The 24,648-nt window shown below is 30.6% G+C and overlaps 2 protein-coding genes across 5 annotated transcripts; one reads left to right on the forward strand and one right to left on the reverse strand.

The window, feature by feature from the left end:
- Positions 1-5,507: 5,507 nt before the first annotated feature.
- LOC18103613 (UDP-glycosyltransferase 88B1) lies at positions 5,508-7,137 on the reverse strand. Its single transcript, XM_006376547.3, has one exon. The coding sequence runs from the start codon at positions 7,039-7,041 to the stop codon at positions 5,656-5,658; it is 1,386 nt and encodes a 461-aa protein (XP_006376609.1). The 5' UTR covers positions 7,042-7,137; the 3' UTR covers positions 5,508-5,655.
- Positions 7,138-9,494: 2,357 nt separating this feature from the next.
- On the forward strand, positions 9,495-15,736 carry LOC7485199 (plastid division protein CDP1, chloroplastic). 4 transcript variants are annotated; one of them, XM_024582333.2, is made up of 12 exons: positions 9,495-10,053; positions 10,260-10,373; positions 10,484-10,621; positions 10,932-11,036; positions 11,130-11,252; positions 11,581-11,949; positions 12,030-12,125; positions 12,311-12,430; positions 13,369-13,434; positions 13,519-14,304; positions 14,995-15,067; positions 15,412-15,736. In XM_024582333.2, exons 1-12 carry the CDS (start codon positions 9,724-9,726, stop codon positions 15,435-15,437), a joined length of 2,346 nt encoding a protein of 781 aa, XP_024438101.1. In that variant the 5' UTR covers positions 9,495-9,723; the 3' UTR covers positions 15,438-15,736. The 4 variants fall into 4 exon arrangements, with proteins under 4 accessions (XP_024438101.1, XP_024438100.1, XP_052301698.1 ...); XM_024582332.2 differs by having other exon boundaries at positions 9,498-10,053; positions 14,877-15,067; XM_024582334.2 differs by having other exon boundaries at positions 9,910-10,053; positions 10,244-10,373; positions 14,877-15,067.
- The last annotated feature ends 8,912 nt before the right edge of the window (positions 15,737-24,648 follow it).

The raw sequence follows: 24,648 nt of genomic DNA on the forward strand, positions 1-24,648 counted from the left end.
ACATTCTCTTCATGTTGGAGATGTGCATGGTGGCAAAGATGACACGGCTTGTTGTTGGTGGCACTTCCCTCCTCTTTTTTCTCTTATTCATTTAAAATTTATGCTGTTTATTTAAATTTTCAGAGCTGTTTTTTTAATTGTTAATATTTTATTTTTTATCTTTATTTTATTTTTATTTTTTTTATTCTTGGCAATTTTTTGTAAAATTTTTATTTTTTTTTTAATTTTATCCTTCAATACTTATACTATATTAAAATAAAACTAAGACAACAGAATTTTATAAAATAAAGTTATCAAATTCAATTTTCATGGATTGCAATCTTATTTTTTTAATCACTTCTTGACCCATCCGATGAACTGGCCTGATTTAATCGAGCTTGACTGGATTTCTTGTGAGTCTTTATTTTTAGTGCCAGCCCAGACTAGTCAGATGATCGAATGACCAAGTTTCTAGTCAAACTATTTAGTTCGATCCAAATCTAATAAAAATATTTTCTTACAGTGAAAAACCACGAACTTCCAAACAATGGTGGGATCTCCTCTATCTCAGGGATGGTCATGATGGCAATGGAGGCCAATGGATCCCCTGCTTCGGCTTTCATAGAAGTTCACAAGATTTTTTTCATGATTTATATTTATTAAGTAAACGGGCCATGAAAAAAAAAAGTTTGTATTTATTAAACATAGCTAATCAAGTTAATCTTGAAAAAAAAAACTACACAATTTATTTTAGATGTATACTTAAGGCTTTTTTTTTTAGTTTAACGTGGGTGTCCGGGCTAGCTTGCGCGCACCTCGACTAATCTCATGGGCCCTGAAGTTAACGACCATGTAAGTCTCCAGTGGTCATCATATGAGCAACCACAGGGCTCGAACCTGAGACCAATAGACCAATACTTAAGGCTTTTTAAATATAGTAAATTATATATATAATTTGTTTGTGAGTGAGGTAGAAGTTATTTTTTAAAGTATTTTTTGTTCGGAAATATATCAAAATAATATTTTTTATTTTATTTTTTAAAATTCATTTTAAACATCAATACATTAAAATGATTGAAAAAAATAAAAAATTAATTTAAATAAAAAAAATCTTTATAAAATACAAGTTGAACCGTAACGCAATGCTAAACCGGCACTAAAAAATTCACTTATAACAGCATGTCATGAGCTTAGCCATGGTGGGCGGAAATATATTACATGTGGTCCAACCTAACGTAAGCCATAGCAAGCCCAGCCTAACTTCACCTAAGCCAGAACAAACCCAGCTAGAGAGCAATGAGGTTTTCAGGGAACAAATTCTGGGCTAGATGGGCGCTCGTCGCAATTCCATCGTCCAAAATTGCAGTCACCATTAACTAAAAACACTAAATCCCAGTTAATAAAAGATTTGGACTTTCAAATGGTGTTCATGTTTGTATAGATAGTGAAGCTTCTCTTTTCCTCTTGCTTTCATTCTCTTTTTAAATTTTTGTCTTCAATTTTTATTTCTTCTGATTGAATCCTTTTATAGTGTAATTAGATAAGATAATGTTTTAAAATTGTGATAGAAATACTAAATTAAAAGTGAAATGATTGAATTGTAAAATACAAAAAAAATTACATGACTAATCTCAAAGTTTTTGAAATTTTTATTTTGGTCTAATTTATCTTGTTTATTTTTCAATCATTGAGTTAAAGAGAGGAAAAAGAAAAATCAGTTAAAAAACAATAAGGTTGTTAATTGGCCACAATGTAACCCCCCCTCCCTACACACACACACGCACGCACGTGTATATATATAAGAATCTTTGTGTTCAGCACTTGAGGTATTGGCCTAGTGGTGGAAGAGACTTGTTCCCTTCCTCTGCACCCGGGTTCGAACCTCCCTGTGCATGTCTGTTACCTCCGTGGTGCCTTACATGCTCACTAGGTTTGCAGGATGTTCAGTGGGCCGTGAGACTAGTCGTGGTGTGCGCAAGCTGGCCCGGACACCCACGTAAATAATAATAATAAAAAGAATCTTTGTGTTCATGGGCTCCTCTTTTCAAGAAGAGTTCATTAAAAGTAGTTTTTTCTCTAAACATGGCGGGAACGAAAAAACATATGCGATTTTGATTTTTTGAATTCAATTAATTTTTATTTTTTTGAGCAATTTTTTAGTGTTTTAAGGTTGCTTGGTAATTTATATAAGTTTTTATAGTTTTTTGAAGTGTTTCATGGTGAAAATCGATTGAAAAAAGAGAGGAATTTTAGGGCTAACCTCCTCTAATTATTCAACCACCACAGTTGTAATGGTTGAATTCTGAGCAGCAACCTAACCTAGCAAGCAACGGTTCATCCATCATTGCAAGTGATTGGTCGCACAATTTAAAAATAAAATAAAGAGCGAACGACATGTAACTAGGTTTTTTAATTGAGACCAGGCACACTTGTTGTTTTTTTTTTTAAAAAAAAAAAATTAATTACTTTAAATTATTATTATTATATTAATGTAATGAATTTTTAAATTAATTAAGAACATATTTTAGATATTATTTTATTAAAAACATTCAATTTTTACTTTATTTTCAAATAAAAGTATAACAATCTTCTTATAATATTACCAAAATGTTTTACTGCCCATCATTATTATTATTTTTATTTTATTCTTGATTTCCAAATAGCATATATTTTTATTATCATATAAGTAAAAAAATTTATTTTATAAAAATAATATTATTGAGTCTAGTTGGATCCACAATCTAAGTTATGGATTTAACAGAATAACCCAAGTATCAAGAATGTATTTATATCAATAATTAGGAAGAAAAGAACTTACTGTACATTAAATTTGATTTTATGATTGAAATTTTACCTGTAAATTAAAAAAAAAAAACATTTATGCCATAGCAAATCATCCACAGCAGATGAGAGGGTGAGGAGTAAATTAATTTGGAGGTAAGAATTAAGGTAGGGGATCCATTGTCAACGCAATTAAAATTAGTTATTTATTTTTATAAAAGTTGTTATGGATATTCATATTAATAAAAATAAAAAAATTACAGGACCATCTATTATAAAGGTGATCATTTTCGATTTGGTTCGGTTTTTATTAAAAAAAATAAACAAACCAAAATTTTTTTAAAAAAACAAAAACCGGTTTCGGTTCGGTTTGGTTTTTTTAAAAAAACTGGTTTCATTTAATTTTTTTTATTTAGCTCGGTTTTTTTAAAATTTTAATTAATTTAATTAAATTTTTTTCACGGTGTTTTTTTTCCGATATATTACAGGCGTGTAGGGAACCGTGAAAAGAGCAGCTATTGTTCTGGTTTGGCACCGTTGAGGACGATGGAGAGACCTCACATGTGACGTTTTCACTCTCAATCGCAGCTTTTAATGCCCTTTTTTTTGTGCTGCTGCTTGCTTCCGGCAAAGAGCAAAAGTGTTTGTTTGGGTGGGAAGTGTGATGGATTTTTTTTAAAGGTATAATTGTTTTTTAAAGTATAAATTATATCTTTTAAACTTTTCATAAGCGTGTAGGTTAGTAGGCACCGCATTAATAAGCTTTTATAACGTTTGACAAATGAGATAGGATGAGCATTAATTTGAATAACTATGATAGGATGAGCATTAATTTGAATAAGTATGTTTGAATGTGATATAAAAAATGAGTTATAAAGTAATTTATTAATATTTTAATTTTTTTTAAGTTTATTAGAAGAATATAGACAAAATCTAACATATAAAAAAGTTGAAAAAAGTTGAAATTAAATAAAAAAAATTAATTTTATAAATTATTTCAAATAAAATAAATAGTAATCAAAATAATAAAAACCAAATCAAATAAATAAAAACATCAAAAGATGATGAAATTGAAGAAAAAATCTAATTTCATTAATTATTTTAAATAAAATAAATAACTATCAAGAGAATATAGATAAAAAATGATTGGTAAAAAAATTAAGAGAAAAATAAATAACAAATAAAATAACAAGGAATAAAGTTGATATAAAAATAAAATTATATCAAATCCTAAGAAATGAAATTGACAGGAAATCAAATAAAAACTTCAAAACAAAATATATAGCAATAAGAAAAATTAAGGACCAAGCTTGATATAATAAATAAATAACATGATATCTTTTAATTTTTTACACCTTCTGAAAAATATATTCCACCCAAGATAAAAGAAAAACACTTTTCTAAAAATCAAATAAATATGTTTTTAATTAAAAAGTGTTTTATGTTGTTTAAATATTGAAAGCGAAATTTTTTTAATAGTATTTTTACAATTTAAGACATGCTGCAATATTTTTTTTTAGCTTAGCATCATAAATAGCTGTTAGAGATTAGTTATGATTTTAGTGTGGATAGGAATTCATGATTAAAAGGATTTGGGGCTAAGTGGATGTGATTCTAGAGAGTTGTTATACCTAATATTTTTTACTTAACTTTATACTAAGTTTAAGGGGAGCATGTTTGAGAGTGTGGTTGTAGTTACTTTACAAATAACTTTTCGTGCTAAAATACATCAAAATGATGTTTTTTAATTTTTTAATTTTTTTTTATTTAATTCGGTTTTTATAAAAAAAACAAAACCGGTTTTTTTAAAAAAACCAAAACCGGTTCAAACCGACCGGTTTCGGTTCGGTTATTTTGGGGAAAAACTAGTTCAACCTGGTTTGGTTCGGTTTTTCTGGTTTGACTCGATTTTTTTTATTTTTTTCTGGTTTGGGTTCGACTCTGGTTTTTTGTTTTAGGTTTATAAAACCGAAACCAAACCTGTCGGTTTTTTCAAAATTCTAATCGGTTTCTTTTCACGGTTTGATTTTTTCAGTTATTTTTTTCCAGTTTAATCAGTTTTTCAGTTTTTTTGCTCACCTCTACTATTTATGACTCAGTCAATTTACCTAAAATCAATTTGATTTAAATAAAACAAAGGTATTTATTTAATGTGTAGTATCATGATATTCTATGTTGATGCTATTGTGACGTGTCCATAGAATCATATGGTAATTATCATATCATTACACACTTATCCCACTCACTTAAGATTTGTTAATTATTATATCAAATTATCAATACACAATTACACACTTATCCCACTCACTTAAGATTTGTTAATTATTATATGTAACGTCGCAGTAAAGCACTTTGACATGCCGATTTTCAGGTATGCACACGTGCCGATGTAATAGCCAAACATTTTGTATTTTTAATATTAATATATATCTAAATAATCCAAGCACCATAGTTAATGACTGGACCCTTAATTAAGTTTGGTTTTATATTTGTTAAAACTGAATAAGTTAAATTTATAAATATTTATTTTGGCTATATTTATATAAGCTTTGATTTAATAAATTTATGGTAGTTTTTAGTTTATAATAATTTTTTTTTTTTGGTTTGGTTTAATTTAATTTTTTTTGTTTTTAATCTAAAACCGAACTAAATTTTTTTTTATTTTTTAATCAAAATTACTAGAAAACCATTCACGCCATTTAATTTTGATAAGTTTTCATAAATAATTTTTTAAAAAAGAACTGATATAGTAAATCATTTAAATTCCTCAATTACTCAAATCACACATTGCAAATTCATAATAAAAATAAAAACCGACACAAATCACTGCTGAGCAATGGTTTATTCTTGGGGAATTGATAGAAGACTTAATTTTAAGCTCCAGCTATTTAGCAGTTACTTGAATGATTCCACCAGCCTCTCCATGGCAACATAAGTAGAACCTCCTTCACTTTTAGCAACCACCGCAGCCTCTCTTAAAGCCTTGACTCGTTCTCGAAGAGCTTCACCTTTCTTCGAGTTCATCAACTCAGTCACACGCTCCTCCAACTCAGCCGCACTGACAAAATCATCTTCATCCGCCAATTTCACCGCTAGACCCACCTTCATTTCCTCAACCAAGAAAACACTATTCATCTTTTGCTCTGCATACAGAGGCCAACCCAACATCGGCACCCCTGCACACACAGCTTCAAGGATCGACTTCCATCCACAGTGAGTCACAAAACCACCAACCGAGCCATGGTTAAGTATTGCAAGTTGTGGTGCCCATGACTTCACTATAAATCCCCTGTCTTTGGTTCTATCCAAGAACCCTTCTGGAAATATCGATTCCAGACATGGTTCTGTTGCGATACTACCTGTCTTTCTAGCTTGGGTTTGGCCATCTTCTTTTGGAGCACGCACTGCCCACAAGAATCTAACCCCACTTTTTTCCAACCCAATAGCCATTTCCTTCAACTGACTTGAACTCAAGACTCCCATGCTGCCAAAACAAAGATATAAAACACTGCGACTTGGTTGTGAATCCAGCCAAGTTAGACACTCATTTTCCTTTCTGCTTTCACCAGTGATTGCAAGTGGACCGACACAAAATAGTGGTGGTAGGGGCTCATTTGGGATGCACTTTCTTTCTTGTATTGCCTTACATGCGTTTGGCTCTAGTGACTCGAACGTATTTACAACAACTCCTGCAGACCTGAACATCTGCTTTCCAGTATCGACGAAGTACTGGTAAACTCTATGAGATCGGTCACAAAGAACTGGCGGGATATCTTTTGATGGAACTTTTGGTGCCCCAGGGACCTCAACAAGGATGTCCAGGTCTTTCAAGCTCTCAGTGGTGTTCTTGTCCAAGGTAGGCATGTAAAGAAACATGGACAAGCCACATGCACCAGAAGAGTTGAAATAGTAAATTGGGATGTCGAGCCTAGAGGAGAGAAACTCGAATGCTGGGCTGCAAAAGAAATCTATGATCAAGGCTTTTATGTTGGAGGAAGCAGAAAGACTTGAAAGGGTTTGGTGGAGGTCTGGGTTGTTGAGTTTAGGGATCTCAAAGAATGAGGCTACTAAATCTAAAAATGATGTGATCGGAGTTGGAAGAGAAACTTCAGGAAGGGGAATAAAAGTAATGAAAGGATTGGCGGAGACTAATTCAGTTGAAGGGTTGGACATTACGAAGGTGACTGAGACTGAAGGACGGTGTTTGAGTATTAGCTTGCCCAATTCCAACATGGAGGACAAATGGCCCTGTGATGGGTACAAAACAACCGTGTCCTCCATTATGCGCAGACTTCTTTGTGTTTGCTCAGACTATTGGAAGACAGACGGAGGAGCAAGAGATGGAGGTTTATCATGGTGGTTGGGGCTCCACCTTTATACCTTGAAATTTGATGGTCATGAAGGTGCCATGTGTGTCCAGCGGGGAGAGTCACTTTCGATTGAGGAACCTCTCCTTAGCTGTCACAAAAACTTTTGTACTTTTGTTTTAATGTTTTCAAAAAATTTAAATTTTATTTTATTTTTATTTTAAAATAATTTTTATGTATTTTAAAATTATTTTGATATATTAATATTAAATATAATTTTAAAAAATAAAAAATATTATTTAAATATATTTTTAAATAAAAAATATTTTAAAAAATAACTGAATACATAACTAAAAACACAATAAAAAATATTTAGAAGTTATTTTGCGACACTCTGGGCGTAAGTCCGATAAAAGTCATGGATTTTACACAAAGTCAAAGACAGAGGTATAGCAACTTCATCGGGGCTGGCCTAGAAAAATAATATGGATCATTGAGTTATTAAATTAATTGGATGTTAAAAAATTCACTCGAGTTAAATTTTTTCATTAAAATAATATTATTTTATTTTAAAAAAAATTATTAAAGTTAACATAATGAATTTGATTAGGTTAACCAGATTATTAAAATTCAGAGCTAGCTATTCGGGTATTATTAAGTCATATTATTTTTAATTTAATGTAAACCTCAACTTAACTCTAGTCTGGCTTCAAGTTATGGTATGAAAAATAATTCATTTTAACTCTTTGGTTGCGTTTTTCTTAACAGTTATTTGTGTGCTTGGTGATCCATGTTTCGCCGCGAGCCAGGCCAATTTCTTTACAATTTAAAAAAATGATGCCCAAACATTGTGATTGTATTTTAAAGAATAAAAGAAAATCACAACTCGACATCATAGAAAAAGATCTTAAAAAAATAATGATCGTCAATTCCCATGAATTAAAATGTAAAATGATGAAATTGAAAAAGAAGTTAGTGAAAAAAATTTAAAAAACAAAGCACTAGCAAAACCATGTGAGATTGTCAAAATCTGCGAGTATGCAATTGAAATTTTATTTTTATATCAAATATGCTCATCGTTCTTTTAATTGTTATTTTTAGTTGATCTTATCCTTTTCCTAACCGGAAAAAAAACAAAAGTGATTTAAAAAATGTAGATTTAAAAAGAAAGAGTGCCAAATTTGTCACAAAAATAAAATAAAACCAAATCATAAGGTATGCAATTGAAAAATAATTTTAGTTAGGAAAAAGGATAAGAACAACTAAAAATAACAACTAAAAGAACGATGAACATATTTGATATAAAAATAAAATTTCAATTGATGAAATTCAAATATAAATTAATTGAATAAATGATTCAATATCAAATACATTACAATAAAAAGAATGAAGACTGAATCCAGTATAAAAATCAAGTGCAAGTAGATGAAGTTGAAAAACAAATTAACCTAATAAATGATTAAAGACCAAACTCGTTACAATTAAAAGAATAATAACCAAATATGATATAAAAATCAAGTGTCAAGGAACAAAATTATTCAAGACCAAATATACTGCAATAAAAAAAAAGATATCCCAATTTTACTTAACAAACAAATAACCGTTAGGCGGTGTTGCACGCGCCACACCAAGAGCACGAGTGACTTTCACTTGCTGGCATACATAGAGCACGCCCCAACCACCTCTTGAATAAGATATTAATTTATTTTTATAAAATTACCCAATCACCCCTAATTCCATGCGAGAGTTACAAAAAAAAGCCATGAGAAAAAACCAAAAGTGCTCCTACCTCCTTTGTCAATATAAATAACTTTTTAGAGCCATTTAAGTAATGTAATTGACCAATACAAAAAAATTTAAGTGAAACTCAAAAGTTCATATACACCAAATACAAGTATATATAAAAAATTGATCAATGTAATTTTTGTTTATAGTTAGTTTAGATCATAAAATAAAATCAACTTTTTAATTATTTATTAGTTGATTTTGTCGAATTAGTATATTTAGTGTATCTTTATATGTTTTGTTATAATTAAACTTAAATAATTTATTTTAATTGAGTAATTAAGTTTTAAAATTAATATATTTATGGAACAATTACTTTTTATATTATAAATAATTAATTTTAAGTGTTTAGATTTGTGCGGCTTCGAGCCTTCGACACTCGTTAAAAACTCAACTCGGGTCATGTTTTGGGTTAATTGGTAATTAAATGTTAGGCTGGGCTGAATTTTAAAGACTCGACTTTCCACGCTTTTCCTTCAGCCAACGATTATAGTTTCAAAATGCTTTCCCTTCAGCCCAACAAATTTGGGCCACGAAGCAGCCTGGACCCACATAAACCAGAAAAGCAAAACACCACCAAGGACCTGTATGGATTAAGATTCACAAAAAGAGGACAAAATTGCACCAAAAGCTGCAAAAACTTCAACAAAGCAACGGTTCTCTAGATCTCACTGCCTCATTAGTCTAATCTATTTCTCATATTTAACGAACAAATCTTAATTTAATTGACAAAATCAAAGCCCATAATCTCTCCCCTCCTTCTTCCAAAAATTCAAGCGTTTTTACCATCATCTCCAATGTAGCAGCAGCTGCTGCTGCACTAAGCCACTACAAGGAGCTGCAGCTTTTCATGGTTTAGCAAGAAGGAAAAATGGCAGTGTCTTATTTGAATCTGACTCCGACGATTATTTCTTCCTTTTCTTCTTCTCGTTGCTGTTACTGTTATTTATATCGAAATCCCGAAGTCAGTTTTAACAGAAAAAGCGATTGTCCAAAACGCTCTCTGCTTTGTTCAGGTTTTGTTAAAAAAGCTGCTTCCTCCTCCTCCTTTGGAATTGGAGTATCTGTTTCTAGGGTTTCGAGAAAGAGTGATTTCGAATCCAACAACAGCAAGTGGATCTTGAATGCCACTACTGATTCTCGCATTCTTGACAATGCCGCTGCTACAGCCACTGTTGAAATCCCCGTCACTTGTTATCAGGTTAGACGAACACAGTAAAGCTCTCTTTAGTTAGTGTTTTTGTTTGAGCTCTTAGATCTTGAAAATAACAGAGAAGTGAAAGTTGTTTATCTGGAACAGATTTTTTTAGTCCCATCTCAAGGGTTTAGAGTGTGTTTCGCTCTTCTTGTTTGTAGGGCTTTTGTTTGTTTTATTTAGTCACGGTCTGCAGTTGAATGAATTGGCAGGTTGTTGGTGTTCCTGATAAGGCAGAGAAGGATGAGATTGTTAAGTCGGTGATGCAGTTGAAAAATGCTCAAGTGGAAGAGGGTTATACCATGGATGCTGTTATGTCTCGGCAGGTGGGGAATCGAGATTGGAACTTGTGGTTTTTTTTATTTGCAAAAAAAATTGTTGACATGGGAAGGAAATTTTGGATTTTGTGATCTCTTACGTGCTGTTTCGATATCAGGATCTTCTAATGGATGCAAGGGATAAGCTTCTTTTTGAACCAGAATATGCTGGGAATGTGAGGGAGAAGATCCCACCTAAATCCACTCTGCGAATCCCATGGGCTTGGTTGTCTGGTGCCCTTTGCCTGCTTCAAGAGGTACAAGTCTGTGATGTCTTATCAAATATTCTGGAAACGGTTTCACAGTTTTTAAGTGAGGATTGTCTTTTAGAAGAGATCAGATTGCTGTTTTGCATAGACTTTCAGCTCGCTAATAGTTGCACTTGTTACTGTTCATGGTTTTCTGCTGTGTATCTTCCTTTGAAAAATTGCTTTACTGAATGATCACTATCCTTTTTGTTGGCAGTGTTCCAATGTGGACATTTTCTTACTAGTATTAAGCACTGTCTTTCTTAGCAGCAGGATTTGGTTAGCATAACATGGTAGGATCTTTATTTCTCTGATACAGGTTGGGGAAGAAAAGCTGGTGCTGGATATTGGTCGAGCAGCTCTCCAGCATCCAGATGCTAAGCCATATTCTCATGATGTGCTTCTATCCATGGCATTGGCAGAGGTAAGAGAAATAATTTAGGAGGTCAAATTGTTGTGATTTTCAAGTACCAGGGTTGTTATGCCCCCTTTTCTTATCATAGGTGCTTTCTTGAAGTGTGCAATTGCGAAGATTGGTTTTGAGAGGAACAAAGTGTCCCTCGGATTTGAAGCTCTTGCTCGTGCCCAGTGTCTTCTTAGGTGTAAAATCTCACTTGGCAAGATGACATTACTATCTCAGGTCATTATGATTCTGTGACTTTCTCCCCTCCATTTAAGGATCTGTATGTTGCTTGCTCAATTCTTTTTATTATGGTATCTCTTTTTGCTTGTGCCCAAGATGGTGCTTGTGATCAAGTCGATCTGAATTTTCTCATTGGTCATGAAGCAGAGCAAATAAATAATCCATGATTAATAGAAGTTTTAGGACACATTGTTATCACACTTGACAGTGCTAGAATTTTTACAAAGTGCTCCAGACAACAAATTTTATGTCCCACTTGTCTCATGCTGTGGAGTATTTTTCATTATCCACTGTCCGATGTAAATTTGTTGGGTTTTGTGTGTAGATAGAAGAATCTCTGGAGGAGCTTGCACCTGCCTGCACATTGGAATTATTAGGCATGCTGCACTCTCCTGAAAATGCAGAACGGAGACGAGGAGCGATTGCTGCCCTGCGTGAATTGCTGAGGCAGGGCCTTGATGTGGAAACATCATGCAGAGTTCAAGATTGGCCATGTTTTCTGAGCCAAGCACTTAACAGACTCATGGCTACAGAAATAGTTGACCTCCTTCCTTGGGATGATTTAGCCCTTGTGCGCAAGAATAAGAAATCACTTGAGTCACAGAATCAAAGGGTTGTGATCGATTACAATTGTTTCTACATGGCGATTTTAGCTCATATTGCTCTTGGTTTTTCTAGCAAGCAAACAGAATTGGTACAAATCCTAGATTACACCTTTTATTCTGTTCAGACAGTTTCCTGTCTTGCCTATCTCGATTGCTTTCTGTTTGCTAGGTCAACAAAGCAAAAACTATATGTGAGTGTTTGATGGCATCAGAGAGTATTGATCTAAAATTTGAAGAAGCTCTCTGCTTGTTTCTGCTCGGTCAGGTATATTTTGAGCTCCCTTTGTATTAGCATGCAGTTTCATTAGCATATTTTGGATTGCTTATCGTGGATTTTACTGGTCAATCATTCATTTGCATCCTCCTCTTTTTCTTCCCAGCCCTCTGCCCTTCATTAATGGCACAGCTCTATTATAACACCACAGAAGTTTTTCTTCTTTTAACTTTCAGGGTAATCAAGACCAGGCAGTTGAAAAGCTTCAGCAGATAGAATCAAATTCAAATCCTGCTACAAGGAGTCTGGTCCCAGGAAAGGAGATTAAAGATGTCTCTGGTGCAAAACCATCATTGGTATGCCTTTTTACTCTGGCCTTGTGAGTTGTACATTGCCACATGCATGCATTTGAAGCATCAGGCGGAGAGCACAATTAGGAAGGCCCAAGTGAACTCTAAACATAGGTGTTGTCATTTTTTTTTCTACAATGGTCTTACCTTCTGTCAAATTAATTTAGCTGATGTTAATATGGTATGGTATATTTTACCTTCTGTCAATGTTAGAGGGGATATGAGGGAATTCGAGCTCCATATTCACAAGGGGCTTGCCTATATGTTATATCAGCTATTGAGTACATCCAACCCAATATCATATACATTTGTGCTGGATTCTTTAACGTGGTATCTCAGCTTGCCCATTATGTTCTGCATCTTTTGTTATTGTTTCCCTACATGGTATTCTTTTAGAATATCACCGTCTTCTAATTTGCTGTATTCATGCTGTTTACATTCAGGAGACTGTTGAATAATCTGTTATTGGCCTTATGTAATGTCCTTTTACATCTACCAATTTAAGATGTCCCTTTGCATCTGCCAGTATAAGCTTTTAGGCTGGATGGTATTAGAACCACTTTGGTTGTGCCTCAGATTCTACATGTAGGCCTTCTTTTGGTTATTTGGGCTGCTCAGTGGCCAATTTAGTATATTTTTGTTGGACTTGTGCTTAGAAGGGGGTGTCAGAGGACTAGTTACATAGGGTGTAAGAAAAGGACCCTGTTGGTACATTAAAATCCTATTAGTGGGCCATGCTATCTCTAACTGTTTAAATTCACTATAGAAAATCCTAACTATTGAAGATCTCTCTTGCATGTCCATTTTCTTTAGTCTTTCCCCTTCACAGTTTCAGGACCAGTGATATGATTAAATAAGGTTGTGCACAAGGTGATTCTTCTGATCATCATGATTCTCGAATGTTGATGCTTTCTCATGTCAGAATGCCTGCTGAACTTTATCAGGAAACATGGCTGAAGGATTCTGTGCTTGCTATCTTTTCAGATACTAGAGGCTGCACTCCTTCTTTGGTAAGAATCATATCTATGAAACACAAAATGAATGTAATCTCTTGCATTGGTGGGAACTGTTGTTACAAATATACTTTTCAACAGGTGAGCTTTTTTGGTGGTGAAAGGAGAGCTATTGCAAGCAAGAAAAGTAGAATAGCTGCACAAGTCACTGCTCCTGTATTCCATCGACCACTGTCTGACATTGCAATGAAACAAATGGATGCTGGGGAAACAATTCCATATATGAACTCTTCTCAACACTTTAGGTCTGCTGTCAAGCAATTAGCTCCAACTGATCTGCAAAGCTCATTGATATTGACCAAGAATGCCAGTGGAAGCAATGTGAATGAACCGTCAGTTCAATTGAAGAGAGATCTTGGTGTTTACAATAGAGGAACTTGGGAAAGTTGGTTAGAACGTGGAGATCTGGTTGGAAAGATTAGTTTTGTTGGAGTATTAGGTTGTGTTGTGTTTATTACCTTTAAACTGTCAGGCATGAATGTGGGAAGGATGAGAATTGCATCTAGATTAACCTCTGATAGAACTAGTATGGGCACCAGTACCCTTGCCTGGACAACAGATTCTTCTCTTGATCGCAATGTTCACCCTGTTTATATTAGTCAAAGTGGTATTTTTGGCAGATTGAGAAATCTGTTGTCCATGATTAAGGTGCAGTTTGGAAACCGATCATATACTAAAAGATTGCAAGGTTCGAGGCTTGCTGCTAGTATATCATCTTCTATTGCAACAATATCTAGGAAGCAAATGCCTGTTGAAGAAGCTGAAGCTCTTGTTAAGCATTGGCAAGCAATTAAAGCTGAAGCTCTGGGTCCTGGCCACCAAGTTCACAGCCTCTCTGAAGTCCTTGATGAGTCTATGCTTGCCCAGGTAAAACATATTTGTTGTGATAAGATATCCAATCATTAACCTGCCTCTCTAATCTTGTTAAGCTGAACAAGTGGCTTTGAAGATGTAATTCAGTTTTTGGTTCATCTGATTACAGTAACTTGCCCAGCTAAGTGACATTTCAAATTGCAAAAACATAATTCACTTTCCTTGTTCTATAACAGCTAATCAATCAGGTTATTCATTGTTGTAGTTGAATGCAGTATAGATAATTTGTTGGGTTCTTTTGGTCCAAACCAAAGATTTCAATTGTGGTTTCAACATCAATTTCAGTCAAGAATGAATATTATCGAAATTTAGTCTACGTTCTAGGGATATCATTTGCGGAACAATCTAGTACCGAGTTTGAGAAAATATTAAATTGCCAATAATTAAGCAGACTACTAATATTTTGTTTGTTTGCCAAGCTGCGTAGATACAGCTCCTCTGTATTTTTGTGCATGATGTAAGGAAATACATTGCCAGAGTAACTATAAATTCTCACTTCCTGTTTCTTTCCTTGAGGTTCAAACTGTTGAGAAATTGCTTGCTTTGTTCGGGTTTTTGATCCACAGTGGCAAGCTTTAGCTGATGCAGCAAAAGCCCAGTCCTCTTATTGGAGATTTGTTTTGCTGCAACTGTCCATTCTGCAAGCTCATATTTTCTCAGATGGATATGGTGTTGAGATTGCAGAAATCGAAGCTCTCCTTGAGGAAGCAGCAGAGCTGGTTGATGAATCCCTGCAGAAGAACCCAAACTATTACAGGTCAGTATATCCATGTCGCACATCAGTTCTGGAATACTCGTGAGTCTCGACTTCAATGAACGTGAAGAGTTCTCTTGACTCTTCCTCATAACGAACAATAAAAAAAGAACATGTATTCAAGAATCAGTCATAAACGAATCATGTAGTTCAAGAATCAGTCATAAACGAATCTTGGTATGCCTAGTAGTGTTTCTGCATAATTCGCCTATTCCTTTTATCCTTTTTAAACTTTTAACCAAATCTGTTAACAGTGAAGTCTCAATATTACTCTGAAGCCTGAATTCCGAAGTATATTGCTCAAATACTTTCCTTTCTTATATTTTTGTGCGTGATATCCATTGCAGCACCTACAAGATTCTTTATGTTCTAAAAAGGCAAGATGACGGATCATGGAGGTTCTGCCAAGGTGATATTCAAACAACATGATGATACCTTGAGTCGTGGAAATTACTAGCTAGCAAGTGATGGCTTGGATTGACCTGCTAACGGAGATGACACATATCTTCTCCATCTTCAACTTCAACTAACGGAGAAGACCAGCAAGATTGTAAATGGTTAGGGTGGCAATGACTTTTCCACAAGAGTGTAGCAAACAAGATAGATTCAACGTTGCGAGTGAATTGGCTGCCTTGGATGCTTACATAGTAAATTTATTTATTTATTTTTTTACTCGTAGCTTCATTTTTCTAACAAAGTAAGGGCTTACCGTCCATGAGCTTTTTGAGAAATTATTTGTTGAATTAGATTATGATCTTTATCTTTAGGGAAATGGATTAAAATGAAGAAGAAGAAGAAGAAAGGTGGCTAAGGTTTTAGTAAGGATCGAAAGGTGGCAAAATTGTTTTTCCAATAGCCTGAGAAATATATTTTACAAAATTATTGAAGGCAAAAATTGTTTTCCAATAGCCGTCACACCCCTATATCATCAAAAGTAATAGATAGGCATAAAAAATTGTGAAATATATTTAAGAAAATAGATTTAAGATTATTTTTTTGTAAGCTTAAATTATTTTTTGTTACTTCAGTTAATTTCATTTTTTTTTATGGTAATATGTTATGAAAAACATATAAACATAGTTTATTTATTAAAATATTATAGGAATAGAAATAAATTTATAATATCAACCAATCATTACCACCCTTACTATTTCTCATTATCATCATGCTACCAACATGCTTATCATTGTCACCCTGTTATTTTGCTATAAATATTGTTATTATTATTATCCATCTTATTATCACAACATATCATTATTTTTCATATTATTCTATTTTTAACATCATTGTTCATCAAATTCTGTAAATTTTATTTTATATAGAAGGTTTGGTAAAAAAATATTTTAATTATAAAATATTTTTAGTTGAATATCATATATAAAACAAAAGTAGCTAAATTTCTCATAAAATTGCCAATAACTTAACATTTGATGTAATGATTTAGATTTTATTCTTAAAATGTATAAACGATCTTATTTAATAACAAAATAAAAAATAAATGAGAATAAGATAACCTCGTACAAAGAAAAATAAAAAAAATTTGAAGCTTAGTTACCAACAAATAAAACACTAAAGGATAAATAAATAAAAATCAATTTTAAAAAAGAATTAAAAAACCTTATCTATAATCAGCATGCCAAACTCACGGCCCATTTGTAAGATCAGGATAACCCCGTACAAAACAAAAAAAAAATAATGAAGGTTAACTCTCAAACAAACTAAATAATGAAAGACAAAACTAAAAAAAAAAACTAATTAAAAAAATTGAAAAAAAACCTGAGTAAATTAACCAAGTTTAATTTGACTAACCCGAGACCCAGGATTTAAGATCGGGATCACCTTATAGAAATCAAAGCGGCAAAAATCATGAAGTTGAAAACTCAATAACCTAATTTTAAAAAATAAAATAAAAAAAAATAATTGTAGTAAAATCAGATAATCTTCAAAACTCATGACCCAGGTCATGTGACCGAGTTACCTTATAAAAGGTAAACCTGTAAAAATCATGAATTAGAATTTTCAATCAATCAAAATTAAAAATCAAATTTGACATAAAATATAAATGAAATAAAATAATGAGAGACAAAATAAAAAAAATGATAAAAAAACAAACAAATAGCACTACAAAGAATTAAGATAAAAAATAATAGATGAAAAATAATAAAATCAGAAAAAAAAAATTAATTTCATAAATTATTTTAAATAAAATAATAAAACAAATTCAAAAATAATATATTAAAAGATTGATTTGAAAAATTGAACGTCGACGTCGGAATAGAGAATGAGAGAGAACAAAAAAGAATAAATGTCGCTTCCACCAAACAAAAATACATTCCTTACACGACATGAATGAGTCATCGAGTAGATTCCAATTCTGCTCTGAAAGCTGATGTTTGTTAGTCATTGTAGGTGCCACCCAAAGTAGAAGGACATCATCCATGCTCTCACGCGTTCATATTTTTTTAAAATAATATTTATATTTATTAAAATATTAATTAAGTATAACTAAAACTGATTAGGCTTTTACTATGAATTGCACAGTGCAATCAACAGTAAATGTCTGATCTCTTTTAGTAATAGGTTTTTTTTTTGTTTTTTTTTTATTAATTTTTTTGTTTGATTTAATTCGTTAACATTAAATTTTTTTTCTATTTAGTTATCATACTCTCATGACACGGATCTCAGGTTTGATAGGTTAACCTGATTTGACGGGTTAACCCAATTGATTTAGATTTTTTTTTCTTAATTAGTTTTTTTCTTCCAAATTCATCTTTTAATATCGATTTGATTAAGAATTAAACTTCGTGATTTGTTTTATTTACTTTTCATTAGATTATCGTGATTTCATGAGGGAATTTTACTGTACCCTCCTCACAAAACACTATTAATTGAAATAGTGCTTTGCTTTGTTTTTTTCCTTTTCCATTAATTTTTTTATTTCATTCTTTAATATTAATTTTTTTTTCTATTTAGTTATCACACTTTTATAAAACAGCTTTGCAGCTAGACCCATATCCAAGGCTATTAGATCTTGTGTTGCAGTCAGACCCAAGGCTCTTGGACCTGACGTTGCAGCCAGACCCGCTTAAACTTGGGTCATGCAAGTTTAATATTATTATTTGTATTATAAATATTATTATTTTTATTATAATGAATATTGCTAATATAATAATTGATAAATTTGAAAAAAAAATTATTAATTATAATTTTTTTTTGTTTTTTTCTTTTTTCTTTACTGTGGATTGCACTGTTCAAATCCATAGTGAAATATGAGATGCCTTTTAGTTATATGTTTTTTTTTTTCTTTTTTTAATTAATTTTTTTTATTTGATTTAGTTCGTTAATGTTAATTTTTTTTATTTAGTTATCACACTCTCATGACATAGATCCCATGTTTGACGAGTTAACCTGGTTTGACAGGTTAACACAATTGATTCAGATTTTTTTTCTTTTTTCTTAATTGTTTTTTTTTTCCAATTTCATTTTTTAATATTGATTTGATTGAAATTAAACTTCATGATTTGTTTTGTTTATTTTTCATTAGATTATCGTAATCTCATGAAGGGATTTAACTGTACCCCTCCTCACAAAGCACTATTGAAGTAGTGCTTTGTTTTATTTTTTTTCTTTGTTTTTTTCTTTTCAATTAATCTTTTTTTTTTGTTTAATTTTATTCTTTAATATTAAATTTTTTTCTATTTAATTATCACACTTTCATGACATGACCTTACAGCTAAACTCACATCCAAAGCTCTTAGGTCTGGCGTTGCAACCAGATTCACTTAAACTTGGGTCATGCAAGTTTAATATTATTATTTTTATTATAATGAATATTGCTAATATAATAATTAATAAATTTGAAAAAAATTATTATTAGTTATGGGTTTTTTTTTTGTTTTTTCATTTTTAATTAATCTTTTTTATTTGATTTGGTTCATTAATACTAAGACAATTACTCTATTTTATATATCACTATCAAACACAATTTCATCTTCATCTCTCGCTCTGTTTTGTTTTTCCTATCTTTGTCTTTTCTATTATTATTATTATTATCTTGGGATAGTAATCAAACATTACCTTATATAACCTAATGTATTATAATATGAAATAGGATTAAGAAAACAACAAAACTAGAAGGAGACACACAAGGCAAGTATTTAAATGATATAAAAGTAAAATTACATGAGAAAAAGTAAAAAGTTATAGAAGCTTTGCTCTTAAGAAATCACATCATCGAGTCCTATTTAGACAAGTTTTGGATTTCTTTTCTCCACCAAACACTTCAATATGTTTAAGTTTTGACATCTTATTTTTAAATATGAACAGTATAATCTCGAAATGGCACGCCGAAACACTTCGAAACTGAAACATTCAATTCCAATTGAAAAAACAAAATAACTACCGAAATGAAATTGACAACCTTGGACTTTTCAACGCACTAACCACTGAGCAGAAAACCACCGAGGAGGGGGCTGTATACGGTGCACCAAGAGACTCTAGGCAGGGCAGCACCATATCTTCATCAGAGGATCATAGATTCGCCATGTTTAACGGGGAGTTGAGCTTGTGTGAGATGCAGTTTGGTGGCATTTTTATGAAGATGATACAGAGGGTGGGCATCATGTGAGCCCATCTTCCAATTTTAGCTTTCTCGTTAGAGAACTGAAACCCTAATTATGAAGCACACTCATTGAAGATATAAGTTCATTGGATCTTAGTAATCACGGGGACAATCTACTTGAATATTAGGAACAACATGTTAAAACAACCTAGCCTTTTTGAAATTGTAACACGGTAACTAAAACTCAGTAAATATGTTTATTTTTTTAAAGGTATAAAATAATGTTTTTTTATTTTTTTAAAATTAATTTTAATATCATTACATCAAAATCATCTAAAAACATAAAAAAATAATTTAAAATTAAAAAAATAATATATATGAAATATTTATTTAATCATGAGTCGACTCAATGAAATTAAAGCTGGTGGAAATTGGACCCTCCACATGATAGACAATAAATTCTTGAAACTTCGTGCTATATTTATGTTGCTCAGAAACATGTTCTTGAAAGTCGTGGTTTAGAAACTGTACACGTACGAACAATAACTCTGTGTGGCTATAATTTTTATTTTCAACGTAAGGAATGCCACGATTTTCTAAGGAATTGGTTCAGATGATATAAGAATACTCACACACATTTTAAAAGTGTTTTAAAAAAAATTAATTTTTTTTTTACTTTAAATTTATATATTTTTGATGTTTTCAAATCATTTTGATGTGTTAATTTTAAAAATAATTTTTTAAAAATAAAAAAATATTATTAGCATACTCTTCTGAGTGAAAAAAACTTTGAAAAGCAACCACAACAACACTTTCAAATATTTTCAAATAACACATGTATCTCGAAAAAATAAATATATTTTGAATGAAGAATATTAGAAAATAAGATGTATTTAGTTTTGATTACTTAGTCTGTATATAATCATTATAAATATTGTTTTCTAAAGTGTTTTTTTTAATATATTAAAATAATATTTTTTTATTTTTTTATGTTAATAAATCAAAATAATTAAGTACATTAAAAAAATTAACTCAAAATCTTTCAAAAACAAGATTCGACTACGAGAAAAAAAAAATTCAAAGCTTAAAATATATATACACGAGGAGGTTACTCTCGATGTAATGTCTTTAATTAATATAAGAAATAAACTAGAACGAAAGGGTGGTGTTGAACGGTGCTAAAAACTGTTCATTGCTTATTTAATTTTTTCATTTTAATCCCTTAATTTTTTTTTTATCAATTGAGTCCTTTAATTGCAAAGTTAATACTCAATTGATCTGTATTTGTTGGCTGGGGACAAGATTGAAAGGAGAATCACCATAGATGATGTGTTTGAAGTTGGCGCGTGAGAAGCTAGGAAGAGAATAAGAAATGGAAAATAAAAAAACATTATCCAACCACACCAACTCTTTTCCTTCTGCTTTCATTCTCTTTTTAAATTTTTAACTTCAATCTTTATTTCTTCTGATTGAATCCTTTTATAGTGTAATTAGGTAAGATAATGTTTTGAAATTATGATAGAAATAATAAATTAAAAATGAAATTATTGAAATGTAAAACAAGAAAAAAAAAACATGGTTAATCCTTTTATAGTGGTATTTTTTATTTAATTTAATTTTTAAAAATTTAATTACTTTAAAATATTATTATTTTATTAGTTTATTGAATTTTTAAATTAATTAAGAACATATTATTTTATTAAAAACATTCAATTTTTACAAGAGTATAAAGTCTTTTATAATATTACCAAAAACCTTTACACCCCATCATTATTTATTTTTTATGTTATTTTTAGAATAATATATATTTTTATTATCATATAATTAAATAAAAATTATTTTTAAAAAATAATGTTACCCGGCTTAGTTGGGTTTATGATCTAAGTTATGGGTCGGACAAAATAAACCGAGTTAAACCAAATCAATCAAAGATATACTTATATCAATAATTAAAAAGAAAAATACTCCATGTACCTTAATTTTTGATTTTATAATTAAAATTTTACTTATAAATAGAAAAAAAATTATATATTTTAAAAAATTTATATCCAACCGTAGATGAGAGAGGGTGAGGAGTGAATTAATTTTGGGGTAAGAACTAAGCTAGGGGACTAAAGTCAGCTATTCATCTACCGTGGAAATAATATAGGACCCATCGATTATTGTCTTGCAGGGAACCCATGAAAAGTAGTTATTGTTCTGGTTCGGCACAGTTATGATTAAGAATGCTGTGTAAATTGTGCTATTTTAAATTTTAATTTTTTTTTGTTTAAAATTAATTTTTTTATATTACTATTAAAAATAATTTCTAAAAAATTAAAATTTTATTTTAATATATTTTTAAATAAAAAATATTTTAAATTATTATTATTATCACAATAAGTTTCACTCACTATCACAGCTTTTAATGCTTTTTTTGGTTTGCTGAAAAGAGTAAAAGGGACAAAGCAAAGGAAGTTTGTGTTATAGCTTGGTTGGTGAGCAACTATACTTTTTTTTTTTTAATTAACATGGATATCCGGGTCAGCTTGCGTGTATCTCAATTAATCTCACGGGCCCTGAAGTTAACTATCATATAAGCCTCCAGTGGCCATCATATAAGCAATCACAGGGTTCGAACTTGAGATCACAGAGAAAACAAATCTCTTAATCACAAACTCTTATCACTGGACCATCTCCAAGATGTTTATATTTTTTTTATTATAACTGGAAGTATCTTAAGAGAAATTACAGAAAATCAATTTTTTTTATGAACAGTTTACTTGCAATTTGATCGAAGAGTAATTTGTTTTTTTTTTATATCTATATGAAAGTTAATCCAAAATAACATCATCACTAAAAAAAAAAAAAAGATGGCAACAGAGCTCTGATTCGTAAATTTGCAATAGATGTTCTCTCTTGGTGCTTGCTCGTCTTATTTTTTTTAATTCGTAAATTGATATGATTTTAAAAATAAAAATAATACATGAAAATTATAATAAAAAGTACATCGATTTTAATATTTGGTTATGAATTAGTATATACTAGAACGTGGCCGGCGCTATGCCGTGGATTAATTGTTTTTTTGCATAAAAATATATAAAAAAGTTAAGATTTAAGAGTGTTAAATCTTTCTGCAAAGTTATACCTAAAAGTATTGGGTTTGTCTGCTACGCCTGGCCCAAAAGTTATATTTATAATATTAAAATAATATTAAACTTGTTTGACTAAAGTTTAAGTGAGTTTGGTTGCAACATCAAACCCGGAGCCTTGGATATGGATCTGGCTGTAAGGTCATATTATAAAAGTGTGATAATTAAAAAGGAAAAAAAATTAATATTACAAAATGAAATTTAAAAAAAAATATTAATTAAAAAAAAAAACAATAAAGCAAAGTATTATTCCGATGAATAGTGCTCTACAAGGAGGGGTACAGTAAAATCCCCTCACGAGATCACAATAATCTAATAAACAGTAAACAAAACAAATCATAAAGTTTAATTCTTAATAAAATCGATATTAAAAGATAAAATTGAAAAAAAAACTACTTAAAAAAAATAAAAAAAATCTGAATCAACTGGTTTCACCCGTCAAACCAGGTTAACATGTCAAACCTGAGTTTCGTGTCATGAAATTGAAAGAAAAAAGATTGATGCCTTTTAGTTATAGTTAATTATAATATTTAAAGATGAGATTGCAAGAAAAAAACCAATGAAGAAAAAGAAAAAAAATTTGAATCAACTGGGTTAACTCACAAAATCAGGTCATGGGATTCATGTCATGAGAGTGTGATAGCTAAATAGAAAAAAAATTAATTAATTAAAAAAAACAAAGGAAAAAAAACCTTAGGATTCGTATCATAAAAAATTGATAACTAAATAGAAAAAAACTTAATATTAACAAACTAAATTTAAAAAAATAATTAAAAAGAAAAAAAAAGGAAAAAGCAAAACAAAAAAAAAATATTAAACAAAAAAAAGATTAATTTAAAAGAAAAAAAAAGCATACATGAAGAAAAAAACTAATGAAGAAATAGAAAAAAAATCTGATTTAACTGGATTAACCCTTTAAACCATGTTAACCCGTCAAACCTGAGATTCGTATCATGAAAGTTTAATAACTGAATAGGAAAAAAATAATTTACGGGTTAACCCAGAATTAGCTAGGTTAACCCGTCAAACCCAGGATCCGTGTCATGAAAGTTTGATAATTAAATAGAAAACATTTAACATTAACAAACTAAATTAAACGAAAAAATTAATTAAAAAGAAAAACCAGAAAAAAAAATCTGGGTTAACTCGTCAAACCCGGAATCCGTGTCATGAAAGTTTGATAACTAAATAGAAAAAAAATTTAACATTAACAAACTAAATTAAACAAAAAAAATTCATTAAAAAAACAAAAAAAAAAGCGAAAAAAAATTGCCCAGCCTTTTCACTGTGGGTTAATTATAATATTAAAAATAAAATTAGAAGAAAAAAACTAATGAAGAAAAAGAAAAAAAATCTTAATCAACTGGGTTAACCCATCAAATCAGATTAACCTGTCAAACATGGAATTCGTGTCATGAGAGTGTTGTAACTAAATAAAAAAAATTAATATTAATGAACTAAATCAAACAAAAAAAAAAGACTGATTAAAAAGAAAAAAACAAATGAAAAAAACCTAAAGAAAAAAAACTAATGAAGAAAAAAAAAATCTGAATTAACTAGGTTAACCCGTCAAACCTGAGATCCGTGTTATGAAAGTTTGATAATTAAATAAAAAATAATTTAATATTAATAAACTAAATTTTAAAAAAAATGAATTAAAAAGAAAAAAAAAAGCAAAATGCAAAAAGCAAAAAAAAAATAACTACTAAACAAAAAAAAGATTAATCTAAAAAGAAAAAAACAAAGAAAAAAAGTCTACATGAAGAAAAAAACTAATGAAGAAAAAGAAAAAAATATGAATTAATTGGGTTAACCTGTCAAACTTGAGATTCGTGTCATGAAAGTTTGAAAACTGAATAGGGAAAAAAAATTTATGGGTTAACCCATCAAAC

This window comes from Populus trichocarpa, chromosome 12 (genome assembly GCF_000002775.5).
Source record: "Populus trichocarpa isolate Nisqually-1 chromosome 12, P.trichocarpa_v4.1, whole genome shotgun sequence".
Taxonomy (NCBI): Eukaryota; Viridiplantae; Streptophyta; class Magnoliopsida; order Malpighiales; family Salicaceae; genus Populus; species Populus trichocarpa.